At 35.2% G+C, this 17,174-nt stretch overlaps 1 protein-coding gene and 2 pseudogenes across 2 annotated transcripts; 2 read left to right on the forward strand and 1 right to left on the reverse strand.

Moving 5' to 3' along the window:
- Positions 1-1,215: 1,215 nt before the first annotated feature.
- On the forward strand, positions 1,216-2,304 carry LOC150037522 (uncharacterized; annotated as a pseudogene).
- Positions 2,305-4,552: 2,248 nt separating this feature from the next.
- Positions 4,553-10,466, reverse strand: LOC120074524 (Mitochondrial ribosomal protein L37). 2 transcript variants are annotated; one of them, XM_090311742.1, is made up of 3 exons: positions 10,058-10,466; positions 5,304-6,569; positions 4,553-5,081 (listed from the first exon to the last, which is right to left on the reverse strand). In XM_090311742.1, exons 2-3 carry the CDS (start codon positions 5,317-5,319, stop codon positions 4,672-4,674), a joined length of 426 nt encoding a protein of 141 aa, XP_090167868.1. In that variant the 5' UTR covers positions 5,320-6,569; positions 10,058-10,466; the 3' UTR covers positions 4,553-4,671. The 2 variants fall into 2 exon arrangements, with proteins under 2 accessions (XP_090167868.1, XP_038883607.1); XM_039027679.2 differs by lacking the exon at positions 5,304-6,569 and having other exon boundaries at positions 10,058-10,465.
- A 3,143-nt stretch (positions 10,467-13,609) lies between these two features.
- On the forward strand, positions 13,610-14,739 carry LOC150037523 (uncharacterized; annotated as a pseudogene).
- Positions 14,740-17,174: the final 2,435 nt, after the last annotated feature.

Consider the following 17,174-nt stretch of genomic DNA (forward strand, 5'->3'; position numbering starts at 1 on the left):
TTCAATTAGGGTTCCCATTAAACTCTAATGAACTAGAAATAAGTTTCTATATAAGTTCAAACTCAATTAGCAATCTAGAATCTTAATCAATTAGATCACACAATAGGGTCCAAGCTAATAAAATAACCCAATGTGATAAATTATTAATACACATACATAGTTCATACTTTAATTAAATATATTATTATTTAAATATATCTAACTGGTGCTTCCAAAGAAAAATTAAGATGTATATTTCCAAGTTTCTTTTTTTTAAGAAAAAAACTATATACTTTGGAAGCAATTTCATCTTAACCATTCTTTAAATAAAATACCTAATTTACCATTTTAAAAAAATCTAAAGTAAATTTGAGAATTTTTAAAAGATTTAGTATTGAGTTTATTATATTTTAATTCTCAAATACGTTTTTTTCCTCACAAGAGTTGGACAATACCACAATTGACCAACTTAGTTGTGGATAGAGTACCAAGTTTTTCTTTCAATAAATTTGTTCACCATTTCTTTTTATTTTTATTTAAAAAAAAAAATTGACTTCAAGAACTTGTCAAAATTTTGTGAAGTAAACTTGCTTTTAGAAGGATTACAATTTTAATCCTTTAACAAGTTGTTATCTCCAAATATTATTGAAAAATTTTCACTCGCGAATTCAAAATTGTTAAAAGTATATATATGAATCTGATAGGGAAATAATAAACTTATAAAAAATAAAAATAAAAAAAAAGCTCGATTTATTCTTTTGAAATTTATGAATTTCGATAAAATGTATTTATTAGTTAATTTTTTATAGTCAAAAATAAAATAAATGAGCTTTTTTTTATAACACTAATTTAGAATTAAATGAAATAAAATCAAAAGTTTACAGAATCTAAATTTATACAACTATCCACCACACAGTCAACTTTTTGAAACTATTTTAATCTTGTATTCAAAACAAATAATAAAATATTTAAGAAGTCATTTTAAAAAATAAACCAACAATTACAAGAATGTTAAAATATAATTTTAATCTACATGAAGTTGGTTTAATTTTGATCTTTTGTACTTTCAATTCTCTAATTTTAGTTCCATATTTTTAATAAATTCCTCAAAATTAATGGAATAATATGTGAATATTTTTAAAATTTATGATAAAAAGGCTATAAAAAGCAACCATTAACTGGGGGTTAAATTTATGATTTATTAAAAATATAAGGATTAAAATTAAAAATGGAACAAATTTGTGTAGGGATGAAATGAAATGAGAAAGGGAAAGAAGATTAATTAAATAAATAAATAAATAAAAAAAAAAGAGGTGGGTTTTGTGATGGGTGTGCGGTGATGGACGGAATACAGTGTGCCGTTGAACGGAAAAATCAAAACTAAACAACCTGTAATTATAATTTAGGAAAAAAAACCCTAAAATTTTCCATAATCAACACCCTCTTACAACTACTATGCAACTTCAAGTTATTCAAAATATTTTCCAAATTTGTAACCCAACAGCCGATTTCAGAAGAAATTCCAAAAATAAAATTACTCATCTTCTTCACTTCACTGATAAATCGAAACCCACTCCGTCTTTCTCCAACACTCATCCATCCATCGCCATGTCTTTGACTACCACTCTGTCCCTCAAACATTGTATTCGCAGCAACCGCGACGGCAGCGTTGCCACCGACGGCAACCCAATGCAATTCGTGGAACTCCGATTGTGGCGTTCCAGCAAATTGGTGTCTCCACCTCCCCACAAATTGTTCAACAAACTGCCCCAACTCTAATTTCCGATGCTCTGTTCCATTTTCCTGTGTCGGAGCTTGAAGAACCACCCTTCCTCTCCCACTACTTTCTCCATCGCTTTCTCTCCCCCTTCAACCTCCCTCCCGCTGCCTCCGACGCCATCTTTGATAATATCGCCTCCTTCGCTCTTCAATTGGGCGGCGGCAACCTCGATCTCAACTTCCACATCATCGCCGATGTGGATTTACTGTACACGATCTGGGTGGAGGCGGACCTTGGGCAAGAATCAGCAGCGGCGACGAAAGGGGCGCCGACAGCGGTGATCGAGAGGCTGATGAAGGAGAAATATGATGGGAACGGGGGTGAAGAAGAGATGGGAGAAAAGTGCAGTATCTGTTATGAGGACGTCCATGGCGAAACAGAGGTGAGGACAAGAATCCCCTGCGGGCACGTGTATCACCAATCCTTCATCATCAAATGGGTTAGTATTAACAATTCATGTCCTTTGTGCAGAAAGGAATTACAAGAATAAGACATCAAATTCAAATCTTTTTTCTTTTATGAATATATAATTTTCTTCTTCAAAATATTGTGGACGTGATTAAATCAGAAAGGACCCAGGTCCAAAAATATCTTTCAAATTCTTTTTAATATCTATATTTTTCAAAAATGGCTTTAATAAATTATATTGACTTTTATGAATAAGATTAGAGAATATGTTCATAAAGTTCGGAGAATTTCCATAAATAATCTCTAATTTAATTTCCTAATGGGAAGTTGGTTTCTTTTTCAGACTCATGAATTATTAATTATTATAAATGTTGAGGTAAATATCAATTTATACTTTAAATTTTAAGAGTTGTATTACTTTAAACCATAAACTAATAATTATACCAATTTTAACCTTGAACTTTTATAAATGTATCAATTTACGCATTCATTCATATTTAATATGAAAAATATTATGCAAAATATTTATTTTTTTTCCATTAAACTTATAAACGGTTATAAGTGAAACAATTTAGAAGTTTCATTAGAATTATATTTGAAAATCGTCAATGTATACATGTGTAGACTTTTACAAATGTCAATTTAACAAAATTGATGATTATAATTTGAATAGACAATTTTCAAATAAATCTTAATCAAGAGTCTAAATTAATTCATTTATGCCAGTTTAAAGTTTGATTCATACAATTATAAATCTCAAACGATGTTTATCCAAATAAAACATAATGGAAGGTTTAAAATTAATACACATATAAAAAAGTTCAGGGTTTAAATTGATATAATTATTAATTTAGAATTTAAATTTATACAACCTCGAAGTTCATAATTATAAATTGATATTTGCCCAAAATATTAAATTCAAACCCTCAAATCGTTGTTTCAAACAATAATAATGCTTTACTCCGCAAATACCTCCATTGTTCGTTACAGTCTTTGCAAATACCTACTATTTGTATTATATTTACGTTAGCGATATATATATATATATATATATATATATATATATATATTTATGTTTCGTGATTTTTTCTACGATATAGTAGAAAAGAACTCATGAAAATAATGAAAATATCTATAGAAATATTGACATGCAGATACAATGTAATACTTTGTATGTTTAACAAATCATGCATTCTCACTAGGTCTCAAACCAGCAACTCATGTCCTTTGTGTAGAAGCAAATTACAAGACAATGTAATGCAACAACCACACATCATTACATATTTGTTTATATTCTGGAGAATTTTTAAGGAGGACTATAATTCTACAAATTAATCAAAAGTATAAACCCAAAAATTAAAATATTAGAATGAAAATCACTTTGATCAAATCACTTGTTAAAGGTTAAAATCACTGTTTTTAAAAATACTGCCAAACAAATACAAATACAACCAATTCCCATTGAATAAAGGCACTGTTTGATATAATTTTAGAAAATTTCGTAAAAATCTAAGCAATAAATAATTACATAAATTTGGCAGAGGCATAAAAAGAAAAACAAAAGGAATTTCAATGTGTTTTTAAAAATATCGATTCTATATTGATGAATATTTTAGCAGACATTGTTTAGGATTATTAAAATCACTTTTGTCATTTTAAAAATCACTCTAAAAGACATTTTTAGGGTATATTTGAGAGTGATTCTCAAATGATTAAAATCGTTTTGTTGTTTTAAAAAGTATAATATTTTTTTAATCATTCCACACCAATTTTGATGATATGAAAATTACATCTAAAAATATCTAATTAAATATTAAATTAATTTTAAATGATTAAAGGTATATTTCAAAGCAACTTTTAATTCAATGTTTAAGTTTTTAATCATTCAACACCAATTGTTAAAATCACTTTCAGCACATTTTTTACTGTTAAAAGTGATTTTGAATGGTTAAAAAAATTTGAGTGATTTTAACCCTCTCGAAATCGTTTTAAGTTAAACATGCTATATAAGAGTCTTTTTGAAAGATAAAATAGAACAACACTGCATTGTTGATATGAGTAAGAAGTTTCTCGTTTAATTGAATATCAACACTGTAAATGTGAAGGGACTACTTACTCATATCAACATCTTAGTATAAAAATGTTGTCACTAATCATTATTCATGGCTTCTTTTTGTTTCTTTCCACTGTCTCCTTTTTTTCTTAGCATGAGATTGACTTGACTCTCGACTCTCATTTTTCCTATAAAAATAAAAAATAACAAGATTGGTTTTCCGGTTGCGCCAAACCGGTCGGGTTTCAATATGCTTGAAGAAACGAACAGAAAGTAAGACATCAAAATGGACTTCGAAAACAGCCAGTGATGGAAAAATGAAGAAAATGTGATAGCAAGACAAATCAACAGATGAGACTTACTAGTTATTGATGATCATTCCAGAGTCTGAGAGTTGCATTACATTCACAAAAGAAACAATAAGAAAGCCTGCCCCTACTAGACTGTTACATCAATTCTTGGCCTTAGTAGAGTTGTTTTCCTTGATCTTTGCTCGAGTATCCAATTTAACGAAGCGTTTGAGATCCACGTAGGGAAGGGTTTCGACATTCTTCCTTCGTAATTCACTTAGAGGTGGATGTTTATCAAGCAAATGCCACAGCCAAACAGGGTACTCTGAGTCTGCCATAATTTTTGGATCTGCACCTTCCTTGAGAATATTGGCACCAACTACGGTAGTAGACTTCACCTCTTTACTTAAAGTTGATGCTTTAGGAGCATCGGCAGCTGCACCCCCTTTAGATCCCTTCTTTGATTTGCCTCCGGCAGCGAATGTTCGCACAGATGTCAGTTGTATTAGATCTTTGCTATTGACAATACTTCTTCTAAACAATCTAATCTGGCTCATAACCATTTTTTTTCCTGCAACACAGAAACAAACTCATTAGTTCCGATGAACTAATTCACAGAACAATGTGTTATGTGTTGAAGTTCCTACTTTCACAGTGAAACTAGGATCAAATGATGATTGAACAAATATGGGTTGCAAACAAACAGTAAATAAAACTTTAATTATAAAGAAGCTGCTTGTTTACAAATGAAGATTAGTATTTATTCTAGTTTATACTGTACTTCCACCAAAACCTTTCGTATTGTTCATGGTCGGCTGTCCACCTGTTATTAGCTATCACGCTGACTCTACCGTGATTGCAGAGGTTGATGTCCAACTCCAGTATCAGGATGTGATGTTACATACTCTGAAGGAGATATTATTTATTGAAGGCCCAATAATGAATTACTGACATGGCTAATCTAAAACAAAGGAGTGTGAGCTTTGAACTTGATAAACAGGTGTATCTAAGCTGAGGCCATATCAGCAACTTTCTGTTTTCTGCCACAAGCATCCAAAGTTAGCTCCACATTTCGTTGGTCCCTTTCAAATCTAATTCACAGAACAATGTGTTATGTGTTGAAGTTCCTACTTTCACAGTGAAACTAGGATCAAATGATGATTGAACAAATATGGGTTGCAAACAAACAGTAAATAAAACTTTAATTATAAAGAAGCTGCTTGTTTACAAATGAAGATTAGTATTTATTCTAGTTTATACTGTACTTCCACCAAAACCTTTCGTATTGTTCATGGTCGGCTGTCCACCTGTTATTAGCTATCACGCTGACTCTACCGTGATTGCAGAGGTTGATGTCCAACTCCAGTATCAGGATGTGATGTTACATACTCTGAAGGAGATATTATTTATTGAAGGCCCAATAATGAATTACTGACATGGCTAATCTAAAACAAAGGAGTGTGAGCTTTGAACTTGATAAACAGGTGTATCTAAGCTGAGGCCATATCAGCAACTTTCTGTTTTCTGCCACAAGCATCCAAAGTTAGCTCCACATTTCGTTGGTCCCTTTCAAATCTAATTCACAGAACAATGTGTTATGTGTTGAAGTTCCTACTTTCACAGTGAAACTAGGATCAAATGATGATTGAACAAATATGGGTTGCAAACAAACAGTAAATAAAACTTTAATTATAAAGAAGCTGCTTGTTTACAAATGAAGATTAGTATTTATTCTAGTTTATACTGTACTTCCACCAAAACCTTTCGTATTGTTCATGGTCGGCTGTCCACCTGTTATTAGCTATCACGCTGACTCTACCGTGATTGCAGAGGTTGATGTCCAACTCCAGTATCAGGATGTGATGTTACATACTCTGAAGGAGATATTATTTATTGAAGGCCCAATAATGAATTACTGACATGGCTAATCTAAAACAAAGGAGTGTGAGCTTTGAACTTGATAAACAGGTGTATCTAAGCTGAGGCCATATCAGCAACTTTCTGTTTTCTGCCACAAGCATCCAAAGTTAGCTCCACATTTCGTTGGTCCCTTTCAAATCTAATTCACAGAACAATGTGTTATGTGTTGAAGTTCCTACTTTCACAGTGAAACTAGGATCAAATGATGATTGAACAAATATGGGTTGCAAACAAACAGTAAATAAAACTTTAATTATAAAGAAGCTGCTTGTTTACAAATGAAGATTAGTATTTATTCTAGTTTATACTGTACTTCCACCAAAACCTTTCGTATTGTTCATGGTCGGCTGTCCACCTGTTATTAGCTATCACGCTGACTCTACCGTGATTGCAGAGGTTGATGTCCAACTCCAGTATCAGGATGTGATGTTACATACTCTGAAGGAGATATTATTTATTGAAGGCCCAATAATGAATTACTGACATGGCTAATCTAAAACAAAGGAGTGTGAGCTTTGAACTTGATAAACAGGTGTATCTAAGCTGAGGCCATATCAGCAACTTTCTGTTTTCTGCCACAAGCATCCAAAGTTAGCTCCACATTTCGTTGGTCCCTTTCAAATCAAGGCCAAGGTTGAGTCTGTGGCTTACACAAATTGGCTTTACCCGAAGGGTTGAAAATTCATCCAATGTTTCATGTTTCGATTCTTCGCAAAGCTATAAGACCGAGTTTGGCCATGTTTCCAGTTCCTTCAGGCTTTCATTGTCATTTTTGTGCAATACAAGCCATCAGATTTGTTAGGGCTATGGAAATCAACCTCCAACAAGGGTGAATTTGAGATACTGATCCATTGAGAACTTTCTAATCCTGAGGATGATATATGGAAGATTGCTTCGACAATCCAAGCACAATCTTTGGATTTCCAACTTGAAGATAAGGTGGCTTGTTGGGGGCGAGTAATGATAACCCCCCAATCACTAAAGTATATACATGCAAGAGGAGGCTCCCAATCACTAAAGTATATACATGAAAGAGGAGGGGAAGGAAAGAAGGCATGTGAGTTAAGGGAAGAGAGTGTTTGTCGTGTGTGGGCCAATTCCTTCAACCTATAATTTTCCAAAAAATTAATGATATACGCTCTTCCTATAACAAAATACTCAGAATATTTCTACTATTTAGTCAAGATATACTAAATACAAACAATTCATAATAGCATCAAATTAGACTTGCAACAATGCATATCAGTCTATGATATCAAAACAAGTTGAGTCAATACCAGCTCACTCCATTCTTCAAATGGATGGACTATAAAACTACAATTGCAATTGCAGTATAAGACTTCTACTTTGAGATTTATCACTCCTCTAAGGAAACTTTTAAAAAAAAAAAAAAAAAAAAAAAAAAAAAAAAAAAAAAACAAAATAACAAAAACTTAAAATTCCAAATGATGATTAAATTGAACAAACAGCTTATGCATTAAAGAAAATAATCAAATAAAACTGCAAAATCAAAAAGAAGCTAACTGGCACCAATAAATAAATTATTAAAAAAAAGTTAAATTGACTACCTACAAATAACTAACTAACGATGAATATTAAGGAAATCCATTAGTTCTTTTTTTTAAAAAAAAAAACAAAGATAACTTTTCATTTATATGATGAAAAGAGACTAAATAAACTAAAATGAAACAAAAAGAAACAATAAACTATGAAAAGAAAAAAAATTACATAAAACATAGAAAGAGAACACCAAGAAGAATCGAAGATCCTTGCTGCTTCAAAACGAATACACCACTGAAGAGAGTTAACAAGAACTTTTTGAATCTTCTCAAACCAAAAATTAGTGATTAAGGCTTTAGTAGCAACACAAATATCCAAATCCATAAATGACAAATCAAATGCTTCAGCATTCGAGACAAAATAAGTAAGCTCGTTAAGGAGGCTTTTTCCTTGCCCTTACTTTCAACTCCATCCACCGCAAACCACTTGTAAACTGCCACTTTAACCTTTCTAAGATTTAAGATCAAATATTTTCTGTAATTTGCCTGAAGCCCAACTGGACTATTTACTCTCCTGATTTACCAAAAGAATCAAACAAAAGACCAACCAACAACCTTTGAACTCCAGAAAACTTTAGTAAGAAGACCATCCACTTTCTCTTTTGACGATTCTGGAAAAGACAACATCTGGAAGCTGAATTGGAGAAATCTTTTTAGGGCCTCTAGTAATCCAAGTAAAAAGAAATCCTCTCTTTTAAAGAAACAAAACGATAAAAAATGCTACTTAGAAAAATGATGAGTGGTTTTCCCAAGCTTCAAACCACAGTTCTCAATTAAAGTTGAGAATTTAGATGGAACTAGAGATGAATCAATCAAAGAGAACTTGCTAGAAGGAGGCTGATCAGACTTTTTTTCAAAAGAGTTGACATAACCCTGAAATTTCTCGTCCAAAGAAGTCATCCTCCCTTCTGGAACAGAATTTAAGGTCAAAATTTCTGGTTCATCACTGCTGACACTGATGAACCATCATCAAACTGACCTTGTTAACATGGTGAAACAACTTGTGGATGCTGCATTTTACTGGGAGAAATTAAAACAGCTGGCGCCAACTCATTGGAATTCAAAACAGACTCTTCATCTAACAAATCCTTTCGAGAAAGACCTTTGTCTAAAGTAATCATCTCATTAACTTCATGAGCGTGAACATCATTCCTCTTAATGACTAAAAAATCAATCCCAACGCTGGGGTTAATGCAACCAACAGCCAACGAGGAGCCACTTTCAAAACTTTTATGAACTGTCTTATCATTAAAATTATCAATAAATTTAGGCACCACTTCAAACGGGATTTCGAAGGACTTCAGCTTCCACCTTGTGGTCTTCTTGCATAAAGAACATGTAATAATTGGGTCTTTCAAAAAGTCAGTTTTTTCAATATTTTCAACAGTCACTTTTACATTCTTCTAATGATCGGCCACTTCATGAACAGACACATTTAGTGACTCTTCAACTTCTCCTCTTAACCTAATCCTCCCATCTAACAAAACTTGACTAATTCTGGTTTTGATCTACTGCATTTGTAAACTCTAGCAACAATATTACCTTGCTTAAACAGATTAATACTTGAAGAAACATCTGAATCAACTACTTCAAAATTTATAAGGAACACCTTGAATTCATCTAAAATCTCAATCTCAAACGGAAGAAAGCCACACAAATGATTTCTCTCCTAATGAATCAAATTCAAATAGAAGATATGGAATTGAAATCTAGTCATAACTCATCTAACTTCTTGAAAACGTATGACAAATGGTTGGAGGTATGCATCCAAACAATGCGTACTAGCCAATCATTTTTTTGGCATTCGACTCCCTAATGCGCACAACCTCCTATTTAATGAGCCATTCGCAGTTCACAGTCTGAATTAGTTCATACTTACCCATACATGACTTAATCAAGTAAATAAGAATGGTAAGTACGTCCCCGCCTAAACCAATTCCAAAACTGGACAGTGGTTCACAACACTCCAAATCTTCAATTTAACAATCGAAACATTATGGGTAACATTAAATCTATGCCAAAAGTTAATGGGTATCCAAGGAATTGAAGAATAAGCCATAAAACTTACCAAAATCTAATTTTCAGGGCCGTTCAACACGCTGAAACCCACAAAACCCCAACTTTAACGCTGCTGCACGCGGACCCGATCAACTCCAGCGGCGGCGACTCGTAACGACGGCGCAGAGATCAGCGAACGGCGATCGACGTTTGTGGCTGATTGCTGCGTGCGGAAGAGGGATCGAGAGAGAGAGAGATTGGGTAAAGGAGGAAATGACCGGCGGCGAAGATGTGGACGGCGGCGGCGCAACTGCAGCGACGGTGACGGAACTGGAGCACCGGCGACGGACGGCGGGCGTGGACGTGGCTGGCTGCGGTGGGTTGCCGGCGTGCGAGCTAGACCTTGAGAGCGAGGGTGAGACGCGAGAGGGAGGGATCTGACGGGGAGTGTTCTCACGCCAATTAAAGGAAAACCTTTCTATATTTTCTTTTCTTATATATATAATTCTAAACTTAACCTAAATTTGAATTTGATTAGGTTAAAGTCAAATTTTCTTCCATCTCTACTAGATTCCAAATATTGTTAGTTATCAGAGATGTCCATGGGTGGGGATAGTCTGCCTATTTTGAAGCAAGAGTTAGTCATTCCCCGCACTGTAGTAGCTTGAAAAGTAGAAAGAGGATAGATAGTAAACAACCTTGTTGTAGGAAAAGTAGTATATCTTGTCTCCGGCTTAGCCTATGACTATTTATTAGCTTAGCTAGCGTTTTGGGAGAATCGAATAATTTAGTCAATTCAGTTCATATACAATTTGAAGGTTTTTGTAGGTTCATTGATCATGGCTGGCTTAACAGAAGAACTTTATAAGTTTCCAAAAATTGAAGATACAGATCAAGAAATTGAATTTCAATCCAAAACATCTCCTTACTGCACACACAAACAAAAAAACAGAAAGCACTGCATCCTATTAGGTTGAAGGATTTGGTGTTGCTCATATTTTACAAGAGATGCTTACTTATAAATATGATCATATTAGAGCTCGGCAAGAAGTACTTGGTACTACAATCATTGGAGGAACAATACCTAAACTTGAGGATACTCCATAATCTTTTCGATTGCTCCTTCGAGAATTACGATCCTTGGCTTTATCGGATTATGAGTTATTAAGTCATAAAATGAATAAAAATTCACAATTTGAGGAGCTGCCCCTAAAGGTCCTAATGAATTCCTAATTGACCGGGTGATAGAGTCGTGAAAACACCAATTTCTTCCATATTTTGGACCTTAGCTCCATGGAACAATATACTACTGCTCAAACATGGAAGAATTGAACTAGCACTCAAAGGAGTTATCAAATTGGATCAATAACTAGGTGAATAAATGGACCCTAGATGTCTTTATCATCCAAGAACTGAATTGTAAGGAAGAGGAATTTAGCTTACCAATGTAATAGATTTAGATCTAAGTAGCAGTCATTCCCCGTCCTCGTAAAATTCCCTGTAGGGATCGGGACGGGGATTCATTGCAGGGAATTCGCGGGGATTGGGTTCCCCGCAGAGAAAATTTCTCCGTTTGTTTTTTTAATATATTCATTTTTAGCAATTTTGTTTATTCTTAGCCAAATAAAATTATGTAATATTAAATGAGTTATTTCCAATAAATTTTTCATTCAAATAAAACAGTATAAAAATTCATTAAAAAAATAATACTATTATAAGTGTAAAAATATGATTTAATCCTATAATTTCTAAAAGTTAAAATTTAAATATCACAATATCATAGTCAAGCTTTCCATTTAAATACTACAACATTTATAGTTTAAGGTAGAAAGTCAAAACAATTTAGAAATGTATTAAATTACAAAAATGTTGAAATGAAAATTAGAAAATAACTAACTTTTTATACCACAATTTTTGTAAAAAATATATAGATAAAATGATAATAATAATTATAAACTCATATTTTGTTTATGTAAACAGTTAATAATAATAATAATAATAATAATAATAATAATAATTGTTGAATGAGAAATTTTGGACCGATCGCAAATTGCCACATCATTTACTAAATTAATGACAAAATTCCAAATAATTGAATTCAAGACTAATTAGAAGTTGACATTTGTCCCAAATTGAAGTTGCAAACATAAATTGACGAAGTCCAATGATGGCACATTTCTCCTTCGTAACCGTTGGATTAAATAAAATTACTTCGGTCCAATTTGATATTATTATTTGGGCTAAGCCCAAATCCAATTAGTTAGGCCCATGGACCGACCAAGCCCAAGCCCATGAATTCCAGCAGAGAACTCTATAAATAGAGGAGTTCTCCAGGGTCAGCAATTCTATACTCCAGAGAGCTTATAGAGAATTCTTTACAATCAGAAGACTCCTTGACTCCTGAAGCTGACCACACCTGAAGACTGAAGTCCTTCGAAGATACAAGCATCCTGAAGACTGAAATCCTTTGAAGATACAAGTAATTCTACATTTAGAGAGTCCAAAGAGAATTCATCAACAAGCAGAAGACTCCCAAGACTCCTAAAGCTGCACTCTTAGAAGATAGAAGACTCTTAAAGACTGAAGTCCTTCGGAGATACAAGTATTCTTCCAAGACTTCAACTTTACGATCATCACGCGCTTCGCTTCCTCAAATCAAGCGTACGCATTCAACTGGGAGAGAATCAGAGGATCAAATACTAGAGATCGAACCACATCGCATCAAATCAACTTCAACATCAACACCAACTTAAGTTCAACTCCACGAAACAAGTTTCTCCGAAAGCCTCGTGCGAACACTAATCCTCCAAGAGGATCAACAAGCCTAAAGGCCGATCTTTCAAGAAAATCAACAAGTCCAAAGACCGATCATCCAAGAAGATCAACAAGCCCAAAGGCCGATCATCCAAGAAAATCAAGTCGTCCAAAGACCGATCCTCCAAGAAGATCAACAAGCCTAAAGGTTGATCATCTAAGAAGATCATCAAGCCCAAAGGCCGATTATCCAAGAAGATCAACAAGTCCAAAAGCCGATCACCCAAGAAGATCAACGAGCCCAAAGGCCGATCACCCAAGAAGATCAACGAGCCCAAAGGCCGATCACCCAAGAAGATCAACAAGCCCAAAGATCGATCACCCAAGAAGATCAACAAGCCCAAAGGCCGATCGTTCAAGAAGATCAACTAGTTTAAAGTTTATAGTTTATTTTGAAAGCATCAAAATACTGTGTATTAGAGATTGTACTCACTTTCCACAAAATTAATACAAATACAAAGTTCAAGTTCCATAAAATAAATTTCTCTTGAAATCTCGTGCGAACAAATTGGCACGCCCAGTGGGACATCTCTACCTCTCATCTCTCTCTCGTCATCCAAGTCTAACAAATCTACAAATGGCACTAAAGAAAGTTGCATCCAAAGCTACCGTCGCAAGTAACACTTACATAAGCTTTGTCATCACGGAGGAAATCTGGGACCAGTTGATGGAATCTTCTAAAGGCGAGATCGTCATCAGAAAAAATCCCTTGTTTGACAACTATGTTTCTGCTACTGATCTATCAGAGAAAGAATCACATCTTGATGTAGTGTCTGTCATGATGACTGACGTAACGACTGAGTCGACCATGGCAGAGATGGAGGTAAAGATAAACCTCCTAATGAAGGCTGTAGAAGAGCGAGATCATGAAATTGCTGCTTTAAGAGATCAGATACATGCTCGAGATACTGTTGAATCAAGTCAATCCCCAACTACAAAAGCCAATGACAAAGGAAAGATTGTCTTGCAGGAAAGTTAGCCACCACAATCCACCTCTGTTGCCTCCCTGTCAGTTCAACAGCTCCAGGATATAATCACAAACTCCATAAGAGCTCAATACGAAGGACCGTTGCAAACCTCCTTTATGTACTCCAATCCATACACCAAGAGAATCGACAACCTGAGAATGCCAGCTGGGTATCAACCTCCAAAGTTCCAGCAGTTCGATGGAAAGGGCAATCCAAAACAACATGTTGCACACTTCATTGAAACCTGTGAAAATGCAGGAACCAGAGGAGACCAGCTAGTCAAGCAGTTCGTCCGTACCTTGAAAGGAAATGCTTTTGATTGGTATACTGATTTGGAGCCAGAAGTGATTGACAGTTGGGAACAACTAGAAAGGGAGTTCTTGAATCGCTTCTACAGTACAAGGCGTATTGTTAGCATGGTGGAGCTGACGAACACCAAACAGTGGAAGGGAGAGATAGTCATCGATTACATCAATCGATGGAGAGCTTTAAGTCTGGATTGCAAAGATAGACTTACTGAATTATCTGCAGTGGAGATGTGCACTCAAGGCATGCACTGAGAGCTTCTCTACATCCTACAAGGGATAAAACCTCGTATGTTTGAGGAACTGGCAACACATGCTCATGATATAGAGTTGAGCATTGCCAATAGGGGAACTAAAGATTTCCTAGTCTCTAAAGGGAGAAAATACAAAAATGATGCCAAGGGCACTGAAAAGATCGTGGGTAGTGCCACAAAAGAATCTACGGTCGTTCATGTGACCCCGCTGAAATTTTCCTCCAAAGGAAAACAAACAAAATTTGAAAGAAGGCACAAGAGGGCGAGAAACATCGTCTAACTCTTAAAGAACAACAAGAGAAGGTTTATCCATTCCCTGACTCTGATGTGGCAGATATGTTGGAGCACTACTAGAGAAGCAACTTATTCAGCTACCGGAATGCAAGCGGCCGGAACAAGAAGGAAAAATAGATGATCCTAACTACTGCAAGTATCATCGGGTCATTAGTCACCTAGTTGAAAGATGCTTCGTGCTGAAGGAACGAATTATGAAGTTGGCTCGTGAAAAGAAGATTGAGCTAGATTTGGATGAAGTAGCTCAGACAAACCACGCTACAGTAGCGGCGACTTCAAATGTTCCAATATTGTCTGTGTCTCATGCTCAAAGAGAAAGCCCGATCCAGTTTGGAGAATTCGAGCCTATAGTTGTTCGGTTCCAACAAGAGATTCAAACAGCAAATTCCGAAAAGAAAGATGAGCTTGTTGAAGATGACAACGAATGGTGGATAGTAGTGACTCATTGAAAGAGAAGACAACCAAACTCCACCCAAAAAGAGTCGCGTTCCTATCGAAGCTATAGAAGAAGAAACAAAACTCATAAAAAGAAAGGCAAAAAGATGACATAGAAGCCTAAACCTGCTAAGAAAGAAGACAAGGACTTCCCTCAATTCTGATGGCTGGCAACTTCGGCAGAATTTCTCCCAATAAGCTTTCTTAATAATCATCCAGAGAAAGTATCAGAAGTTATTGCATGTCACACTGTCGGCATAGTGGAAGTCGACAACAATCATGTGACTGCTAAAGAAGTCAACAACTCAGAAGAAATGAAGCAAAGAACTTCTGTCTTCGATCGTATTAAGCCTTCAAGTGCTCGATCTTCAGTCTTTCAAAGATTGAGTATGGCCACTGTGGGAGAAGAAGACCAATGTCCAACGACTACTTCTGCTCGAACTTCAGCCTTCAAAAGGTTAAGTATATCCACATCAAAGAAAGATCAACTTTCAGCATATGCTTTTGATCGTCTCAAGACAACAAGCGATCAATGTAAAGGAAGGATGAAAATCTTGAAGCCAACATCATTCCATGAAAAAAACAACGACGGAAAGATTCACAGTCGTGTCCCTTCACGCATGAAGAGGAAATTTTCTGTTGACATAAGTACAGAAGGTTCCTTGATAGTGAAGTCAAAACTTATCATATTGACGAATCCTACAAATGAAAAGGATAATCAAAACCATGATGAAATAAGAGCTTCTGTAGTTTAAATAAAGAAGCTTCTCATCGCACGAGCCTAAACTGCATAATGCTCCTAGCCCGCATGAGCTTAAAATGTGAACGGCCCAAAAAAAAAATTGTACGAACTACGTTACGACTTGATCTCTGTCATTATAAAGGGTACGTAGGCAACTTAGAGAAATTTAAGTTCAGTCGCGCATAAAAAAAAAAAAACATTCTTTTCGAACTATATTATGACTTGATCCCTATCATTAAGAAGGATATGTAGGCAGCTTGATAGAAACTTCAAGTTCAGTTCAGTTTAAAAAAAAAAAAAAAGAAAAAAAAGCTTGAACTACGTCATGATTTGATCCATTTCTTTAAAGGTATGAAGGAAACTTAAAGAAATTTAAGTTTAGTTCATCAGAAAAGGTATCACAACCACCTAAGTATAATACTACAAGATTGATGTTGATCATCTCCATTAAAGAATAACACTTCAGATTGAAGATGTTCATCCCTCGTAAGGAGCCAACACAGTAAATAAAAGGCACACACCTAGAATGCGCTTCGCTTTCTCTTTAAAATTAAACTTAGATGCTCCTCCATCTTTAAGTTTAGAGGCTTCATCGATACTCTTCAATCTTCAAGTTCAGAGGCTTCATCGATGCTCCTCCATCTTTAAGTTTAGAGGTTTCATTGATGCTTCATCTTCATGCTCAAGTCTAAAGGTTTTGCAATGCCATCTCCATGCTCAAAGTCACAAAATCAAGCCTACTGCCAAAGATTCATTGATGCTTCATCAAACTCAAATGCGGAAGATTCATCGATATTTCAAACTTAAATGCGAAGGATTCGCCGATACTTCAAGCTCAAGTGCAGAGGATTGGCCGATGCTTTTTGAAGCTCAGATGTCGATGATTTATCGATGCTTTATCAAACTCAAATGTGAAGCATTGATTGATGTTTCGTCAAACTTAAATGCGAAGAATTTGCCGATGCTTTGTCAAACTCAAGTACAAAGGTCTCGTCGATGCTTCTCCATCTTTAAGTTCAAAGGCTCCATCGATACTCCCCCATCTTCAAGTTTAGAGGCTTCGTTTGATGCCTCTCCATCTTTAAGTTCAATATTGACGTGTGTGGCCCTACTTCCATCTTTAAGTTAAAGGTCGGTGTGCATGACTCCGCTCCATCTTTAAGTTCAAGGTCGGTGTGCATGGCTCGGCTCCATCTTCAATGACTCGATCTACAAAATCATGACGCAACATCGCTTTTTCTCCAAAGTCTGGCGTGGTTCGCTTCATCTCCAAATTGATGACGTGGCTTCACTTCATCTTCAAAGTCGTGGCGTGGCTTCGTTTCATCTCTGAACTGATAGCGTGGCTTCGCTTCATCTCCAAAATGTTGGCACA

Source organism: Benincasa hispida, chromosome 3 (assembly GCF_027475165.1).
Source record: "Benincasa hispida cultivar pf3 chromosome 3, pf3_genome.v1.1, whole genome shotgun sequence".
Lineage (NCBI taxonomy): Eukaryota > Viridiplantae > Streptophyta > Magnoliopsida > Cucurbitales > Cucurbitaceae > Benincasa > Benincasa hispida.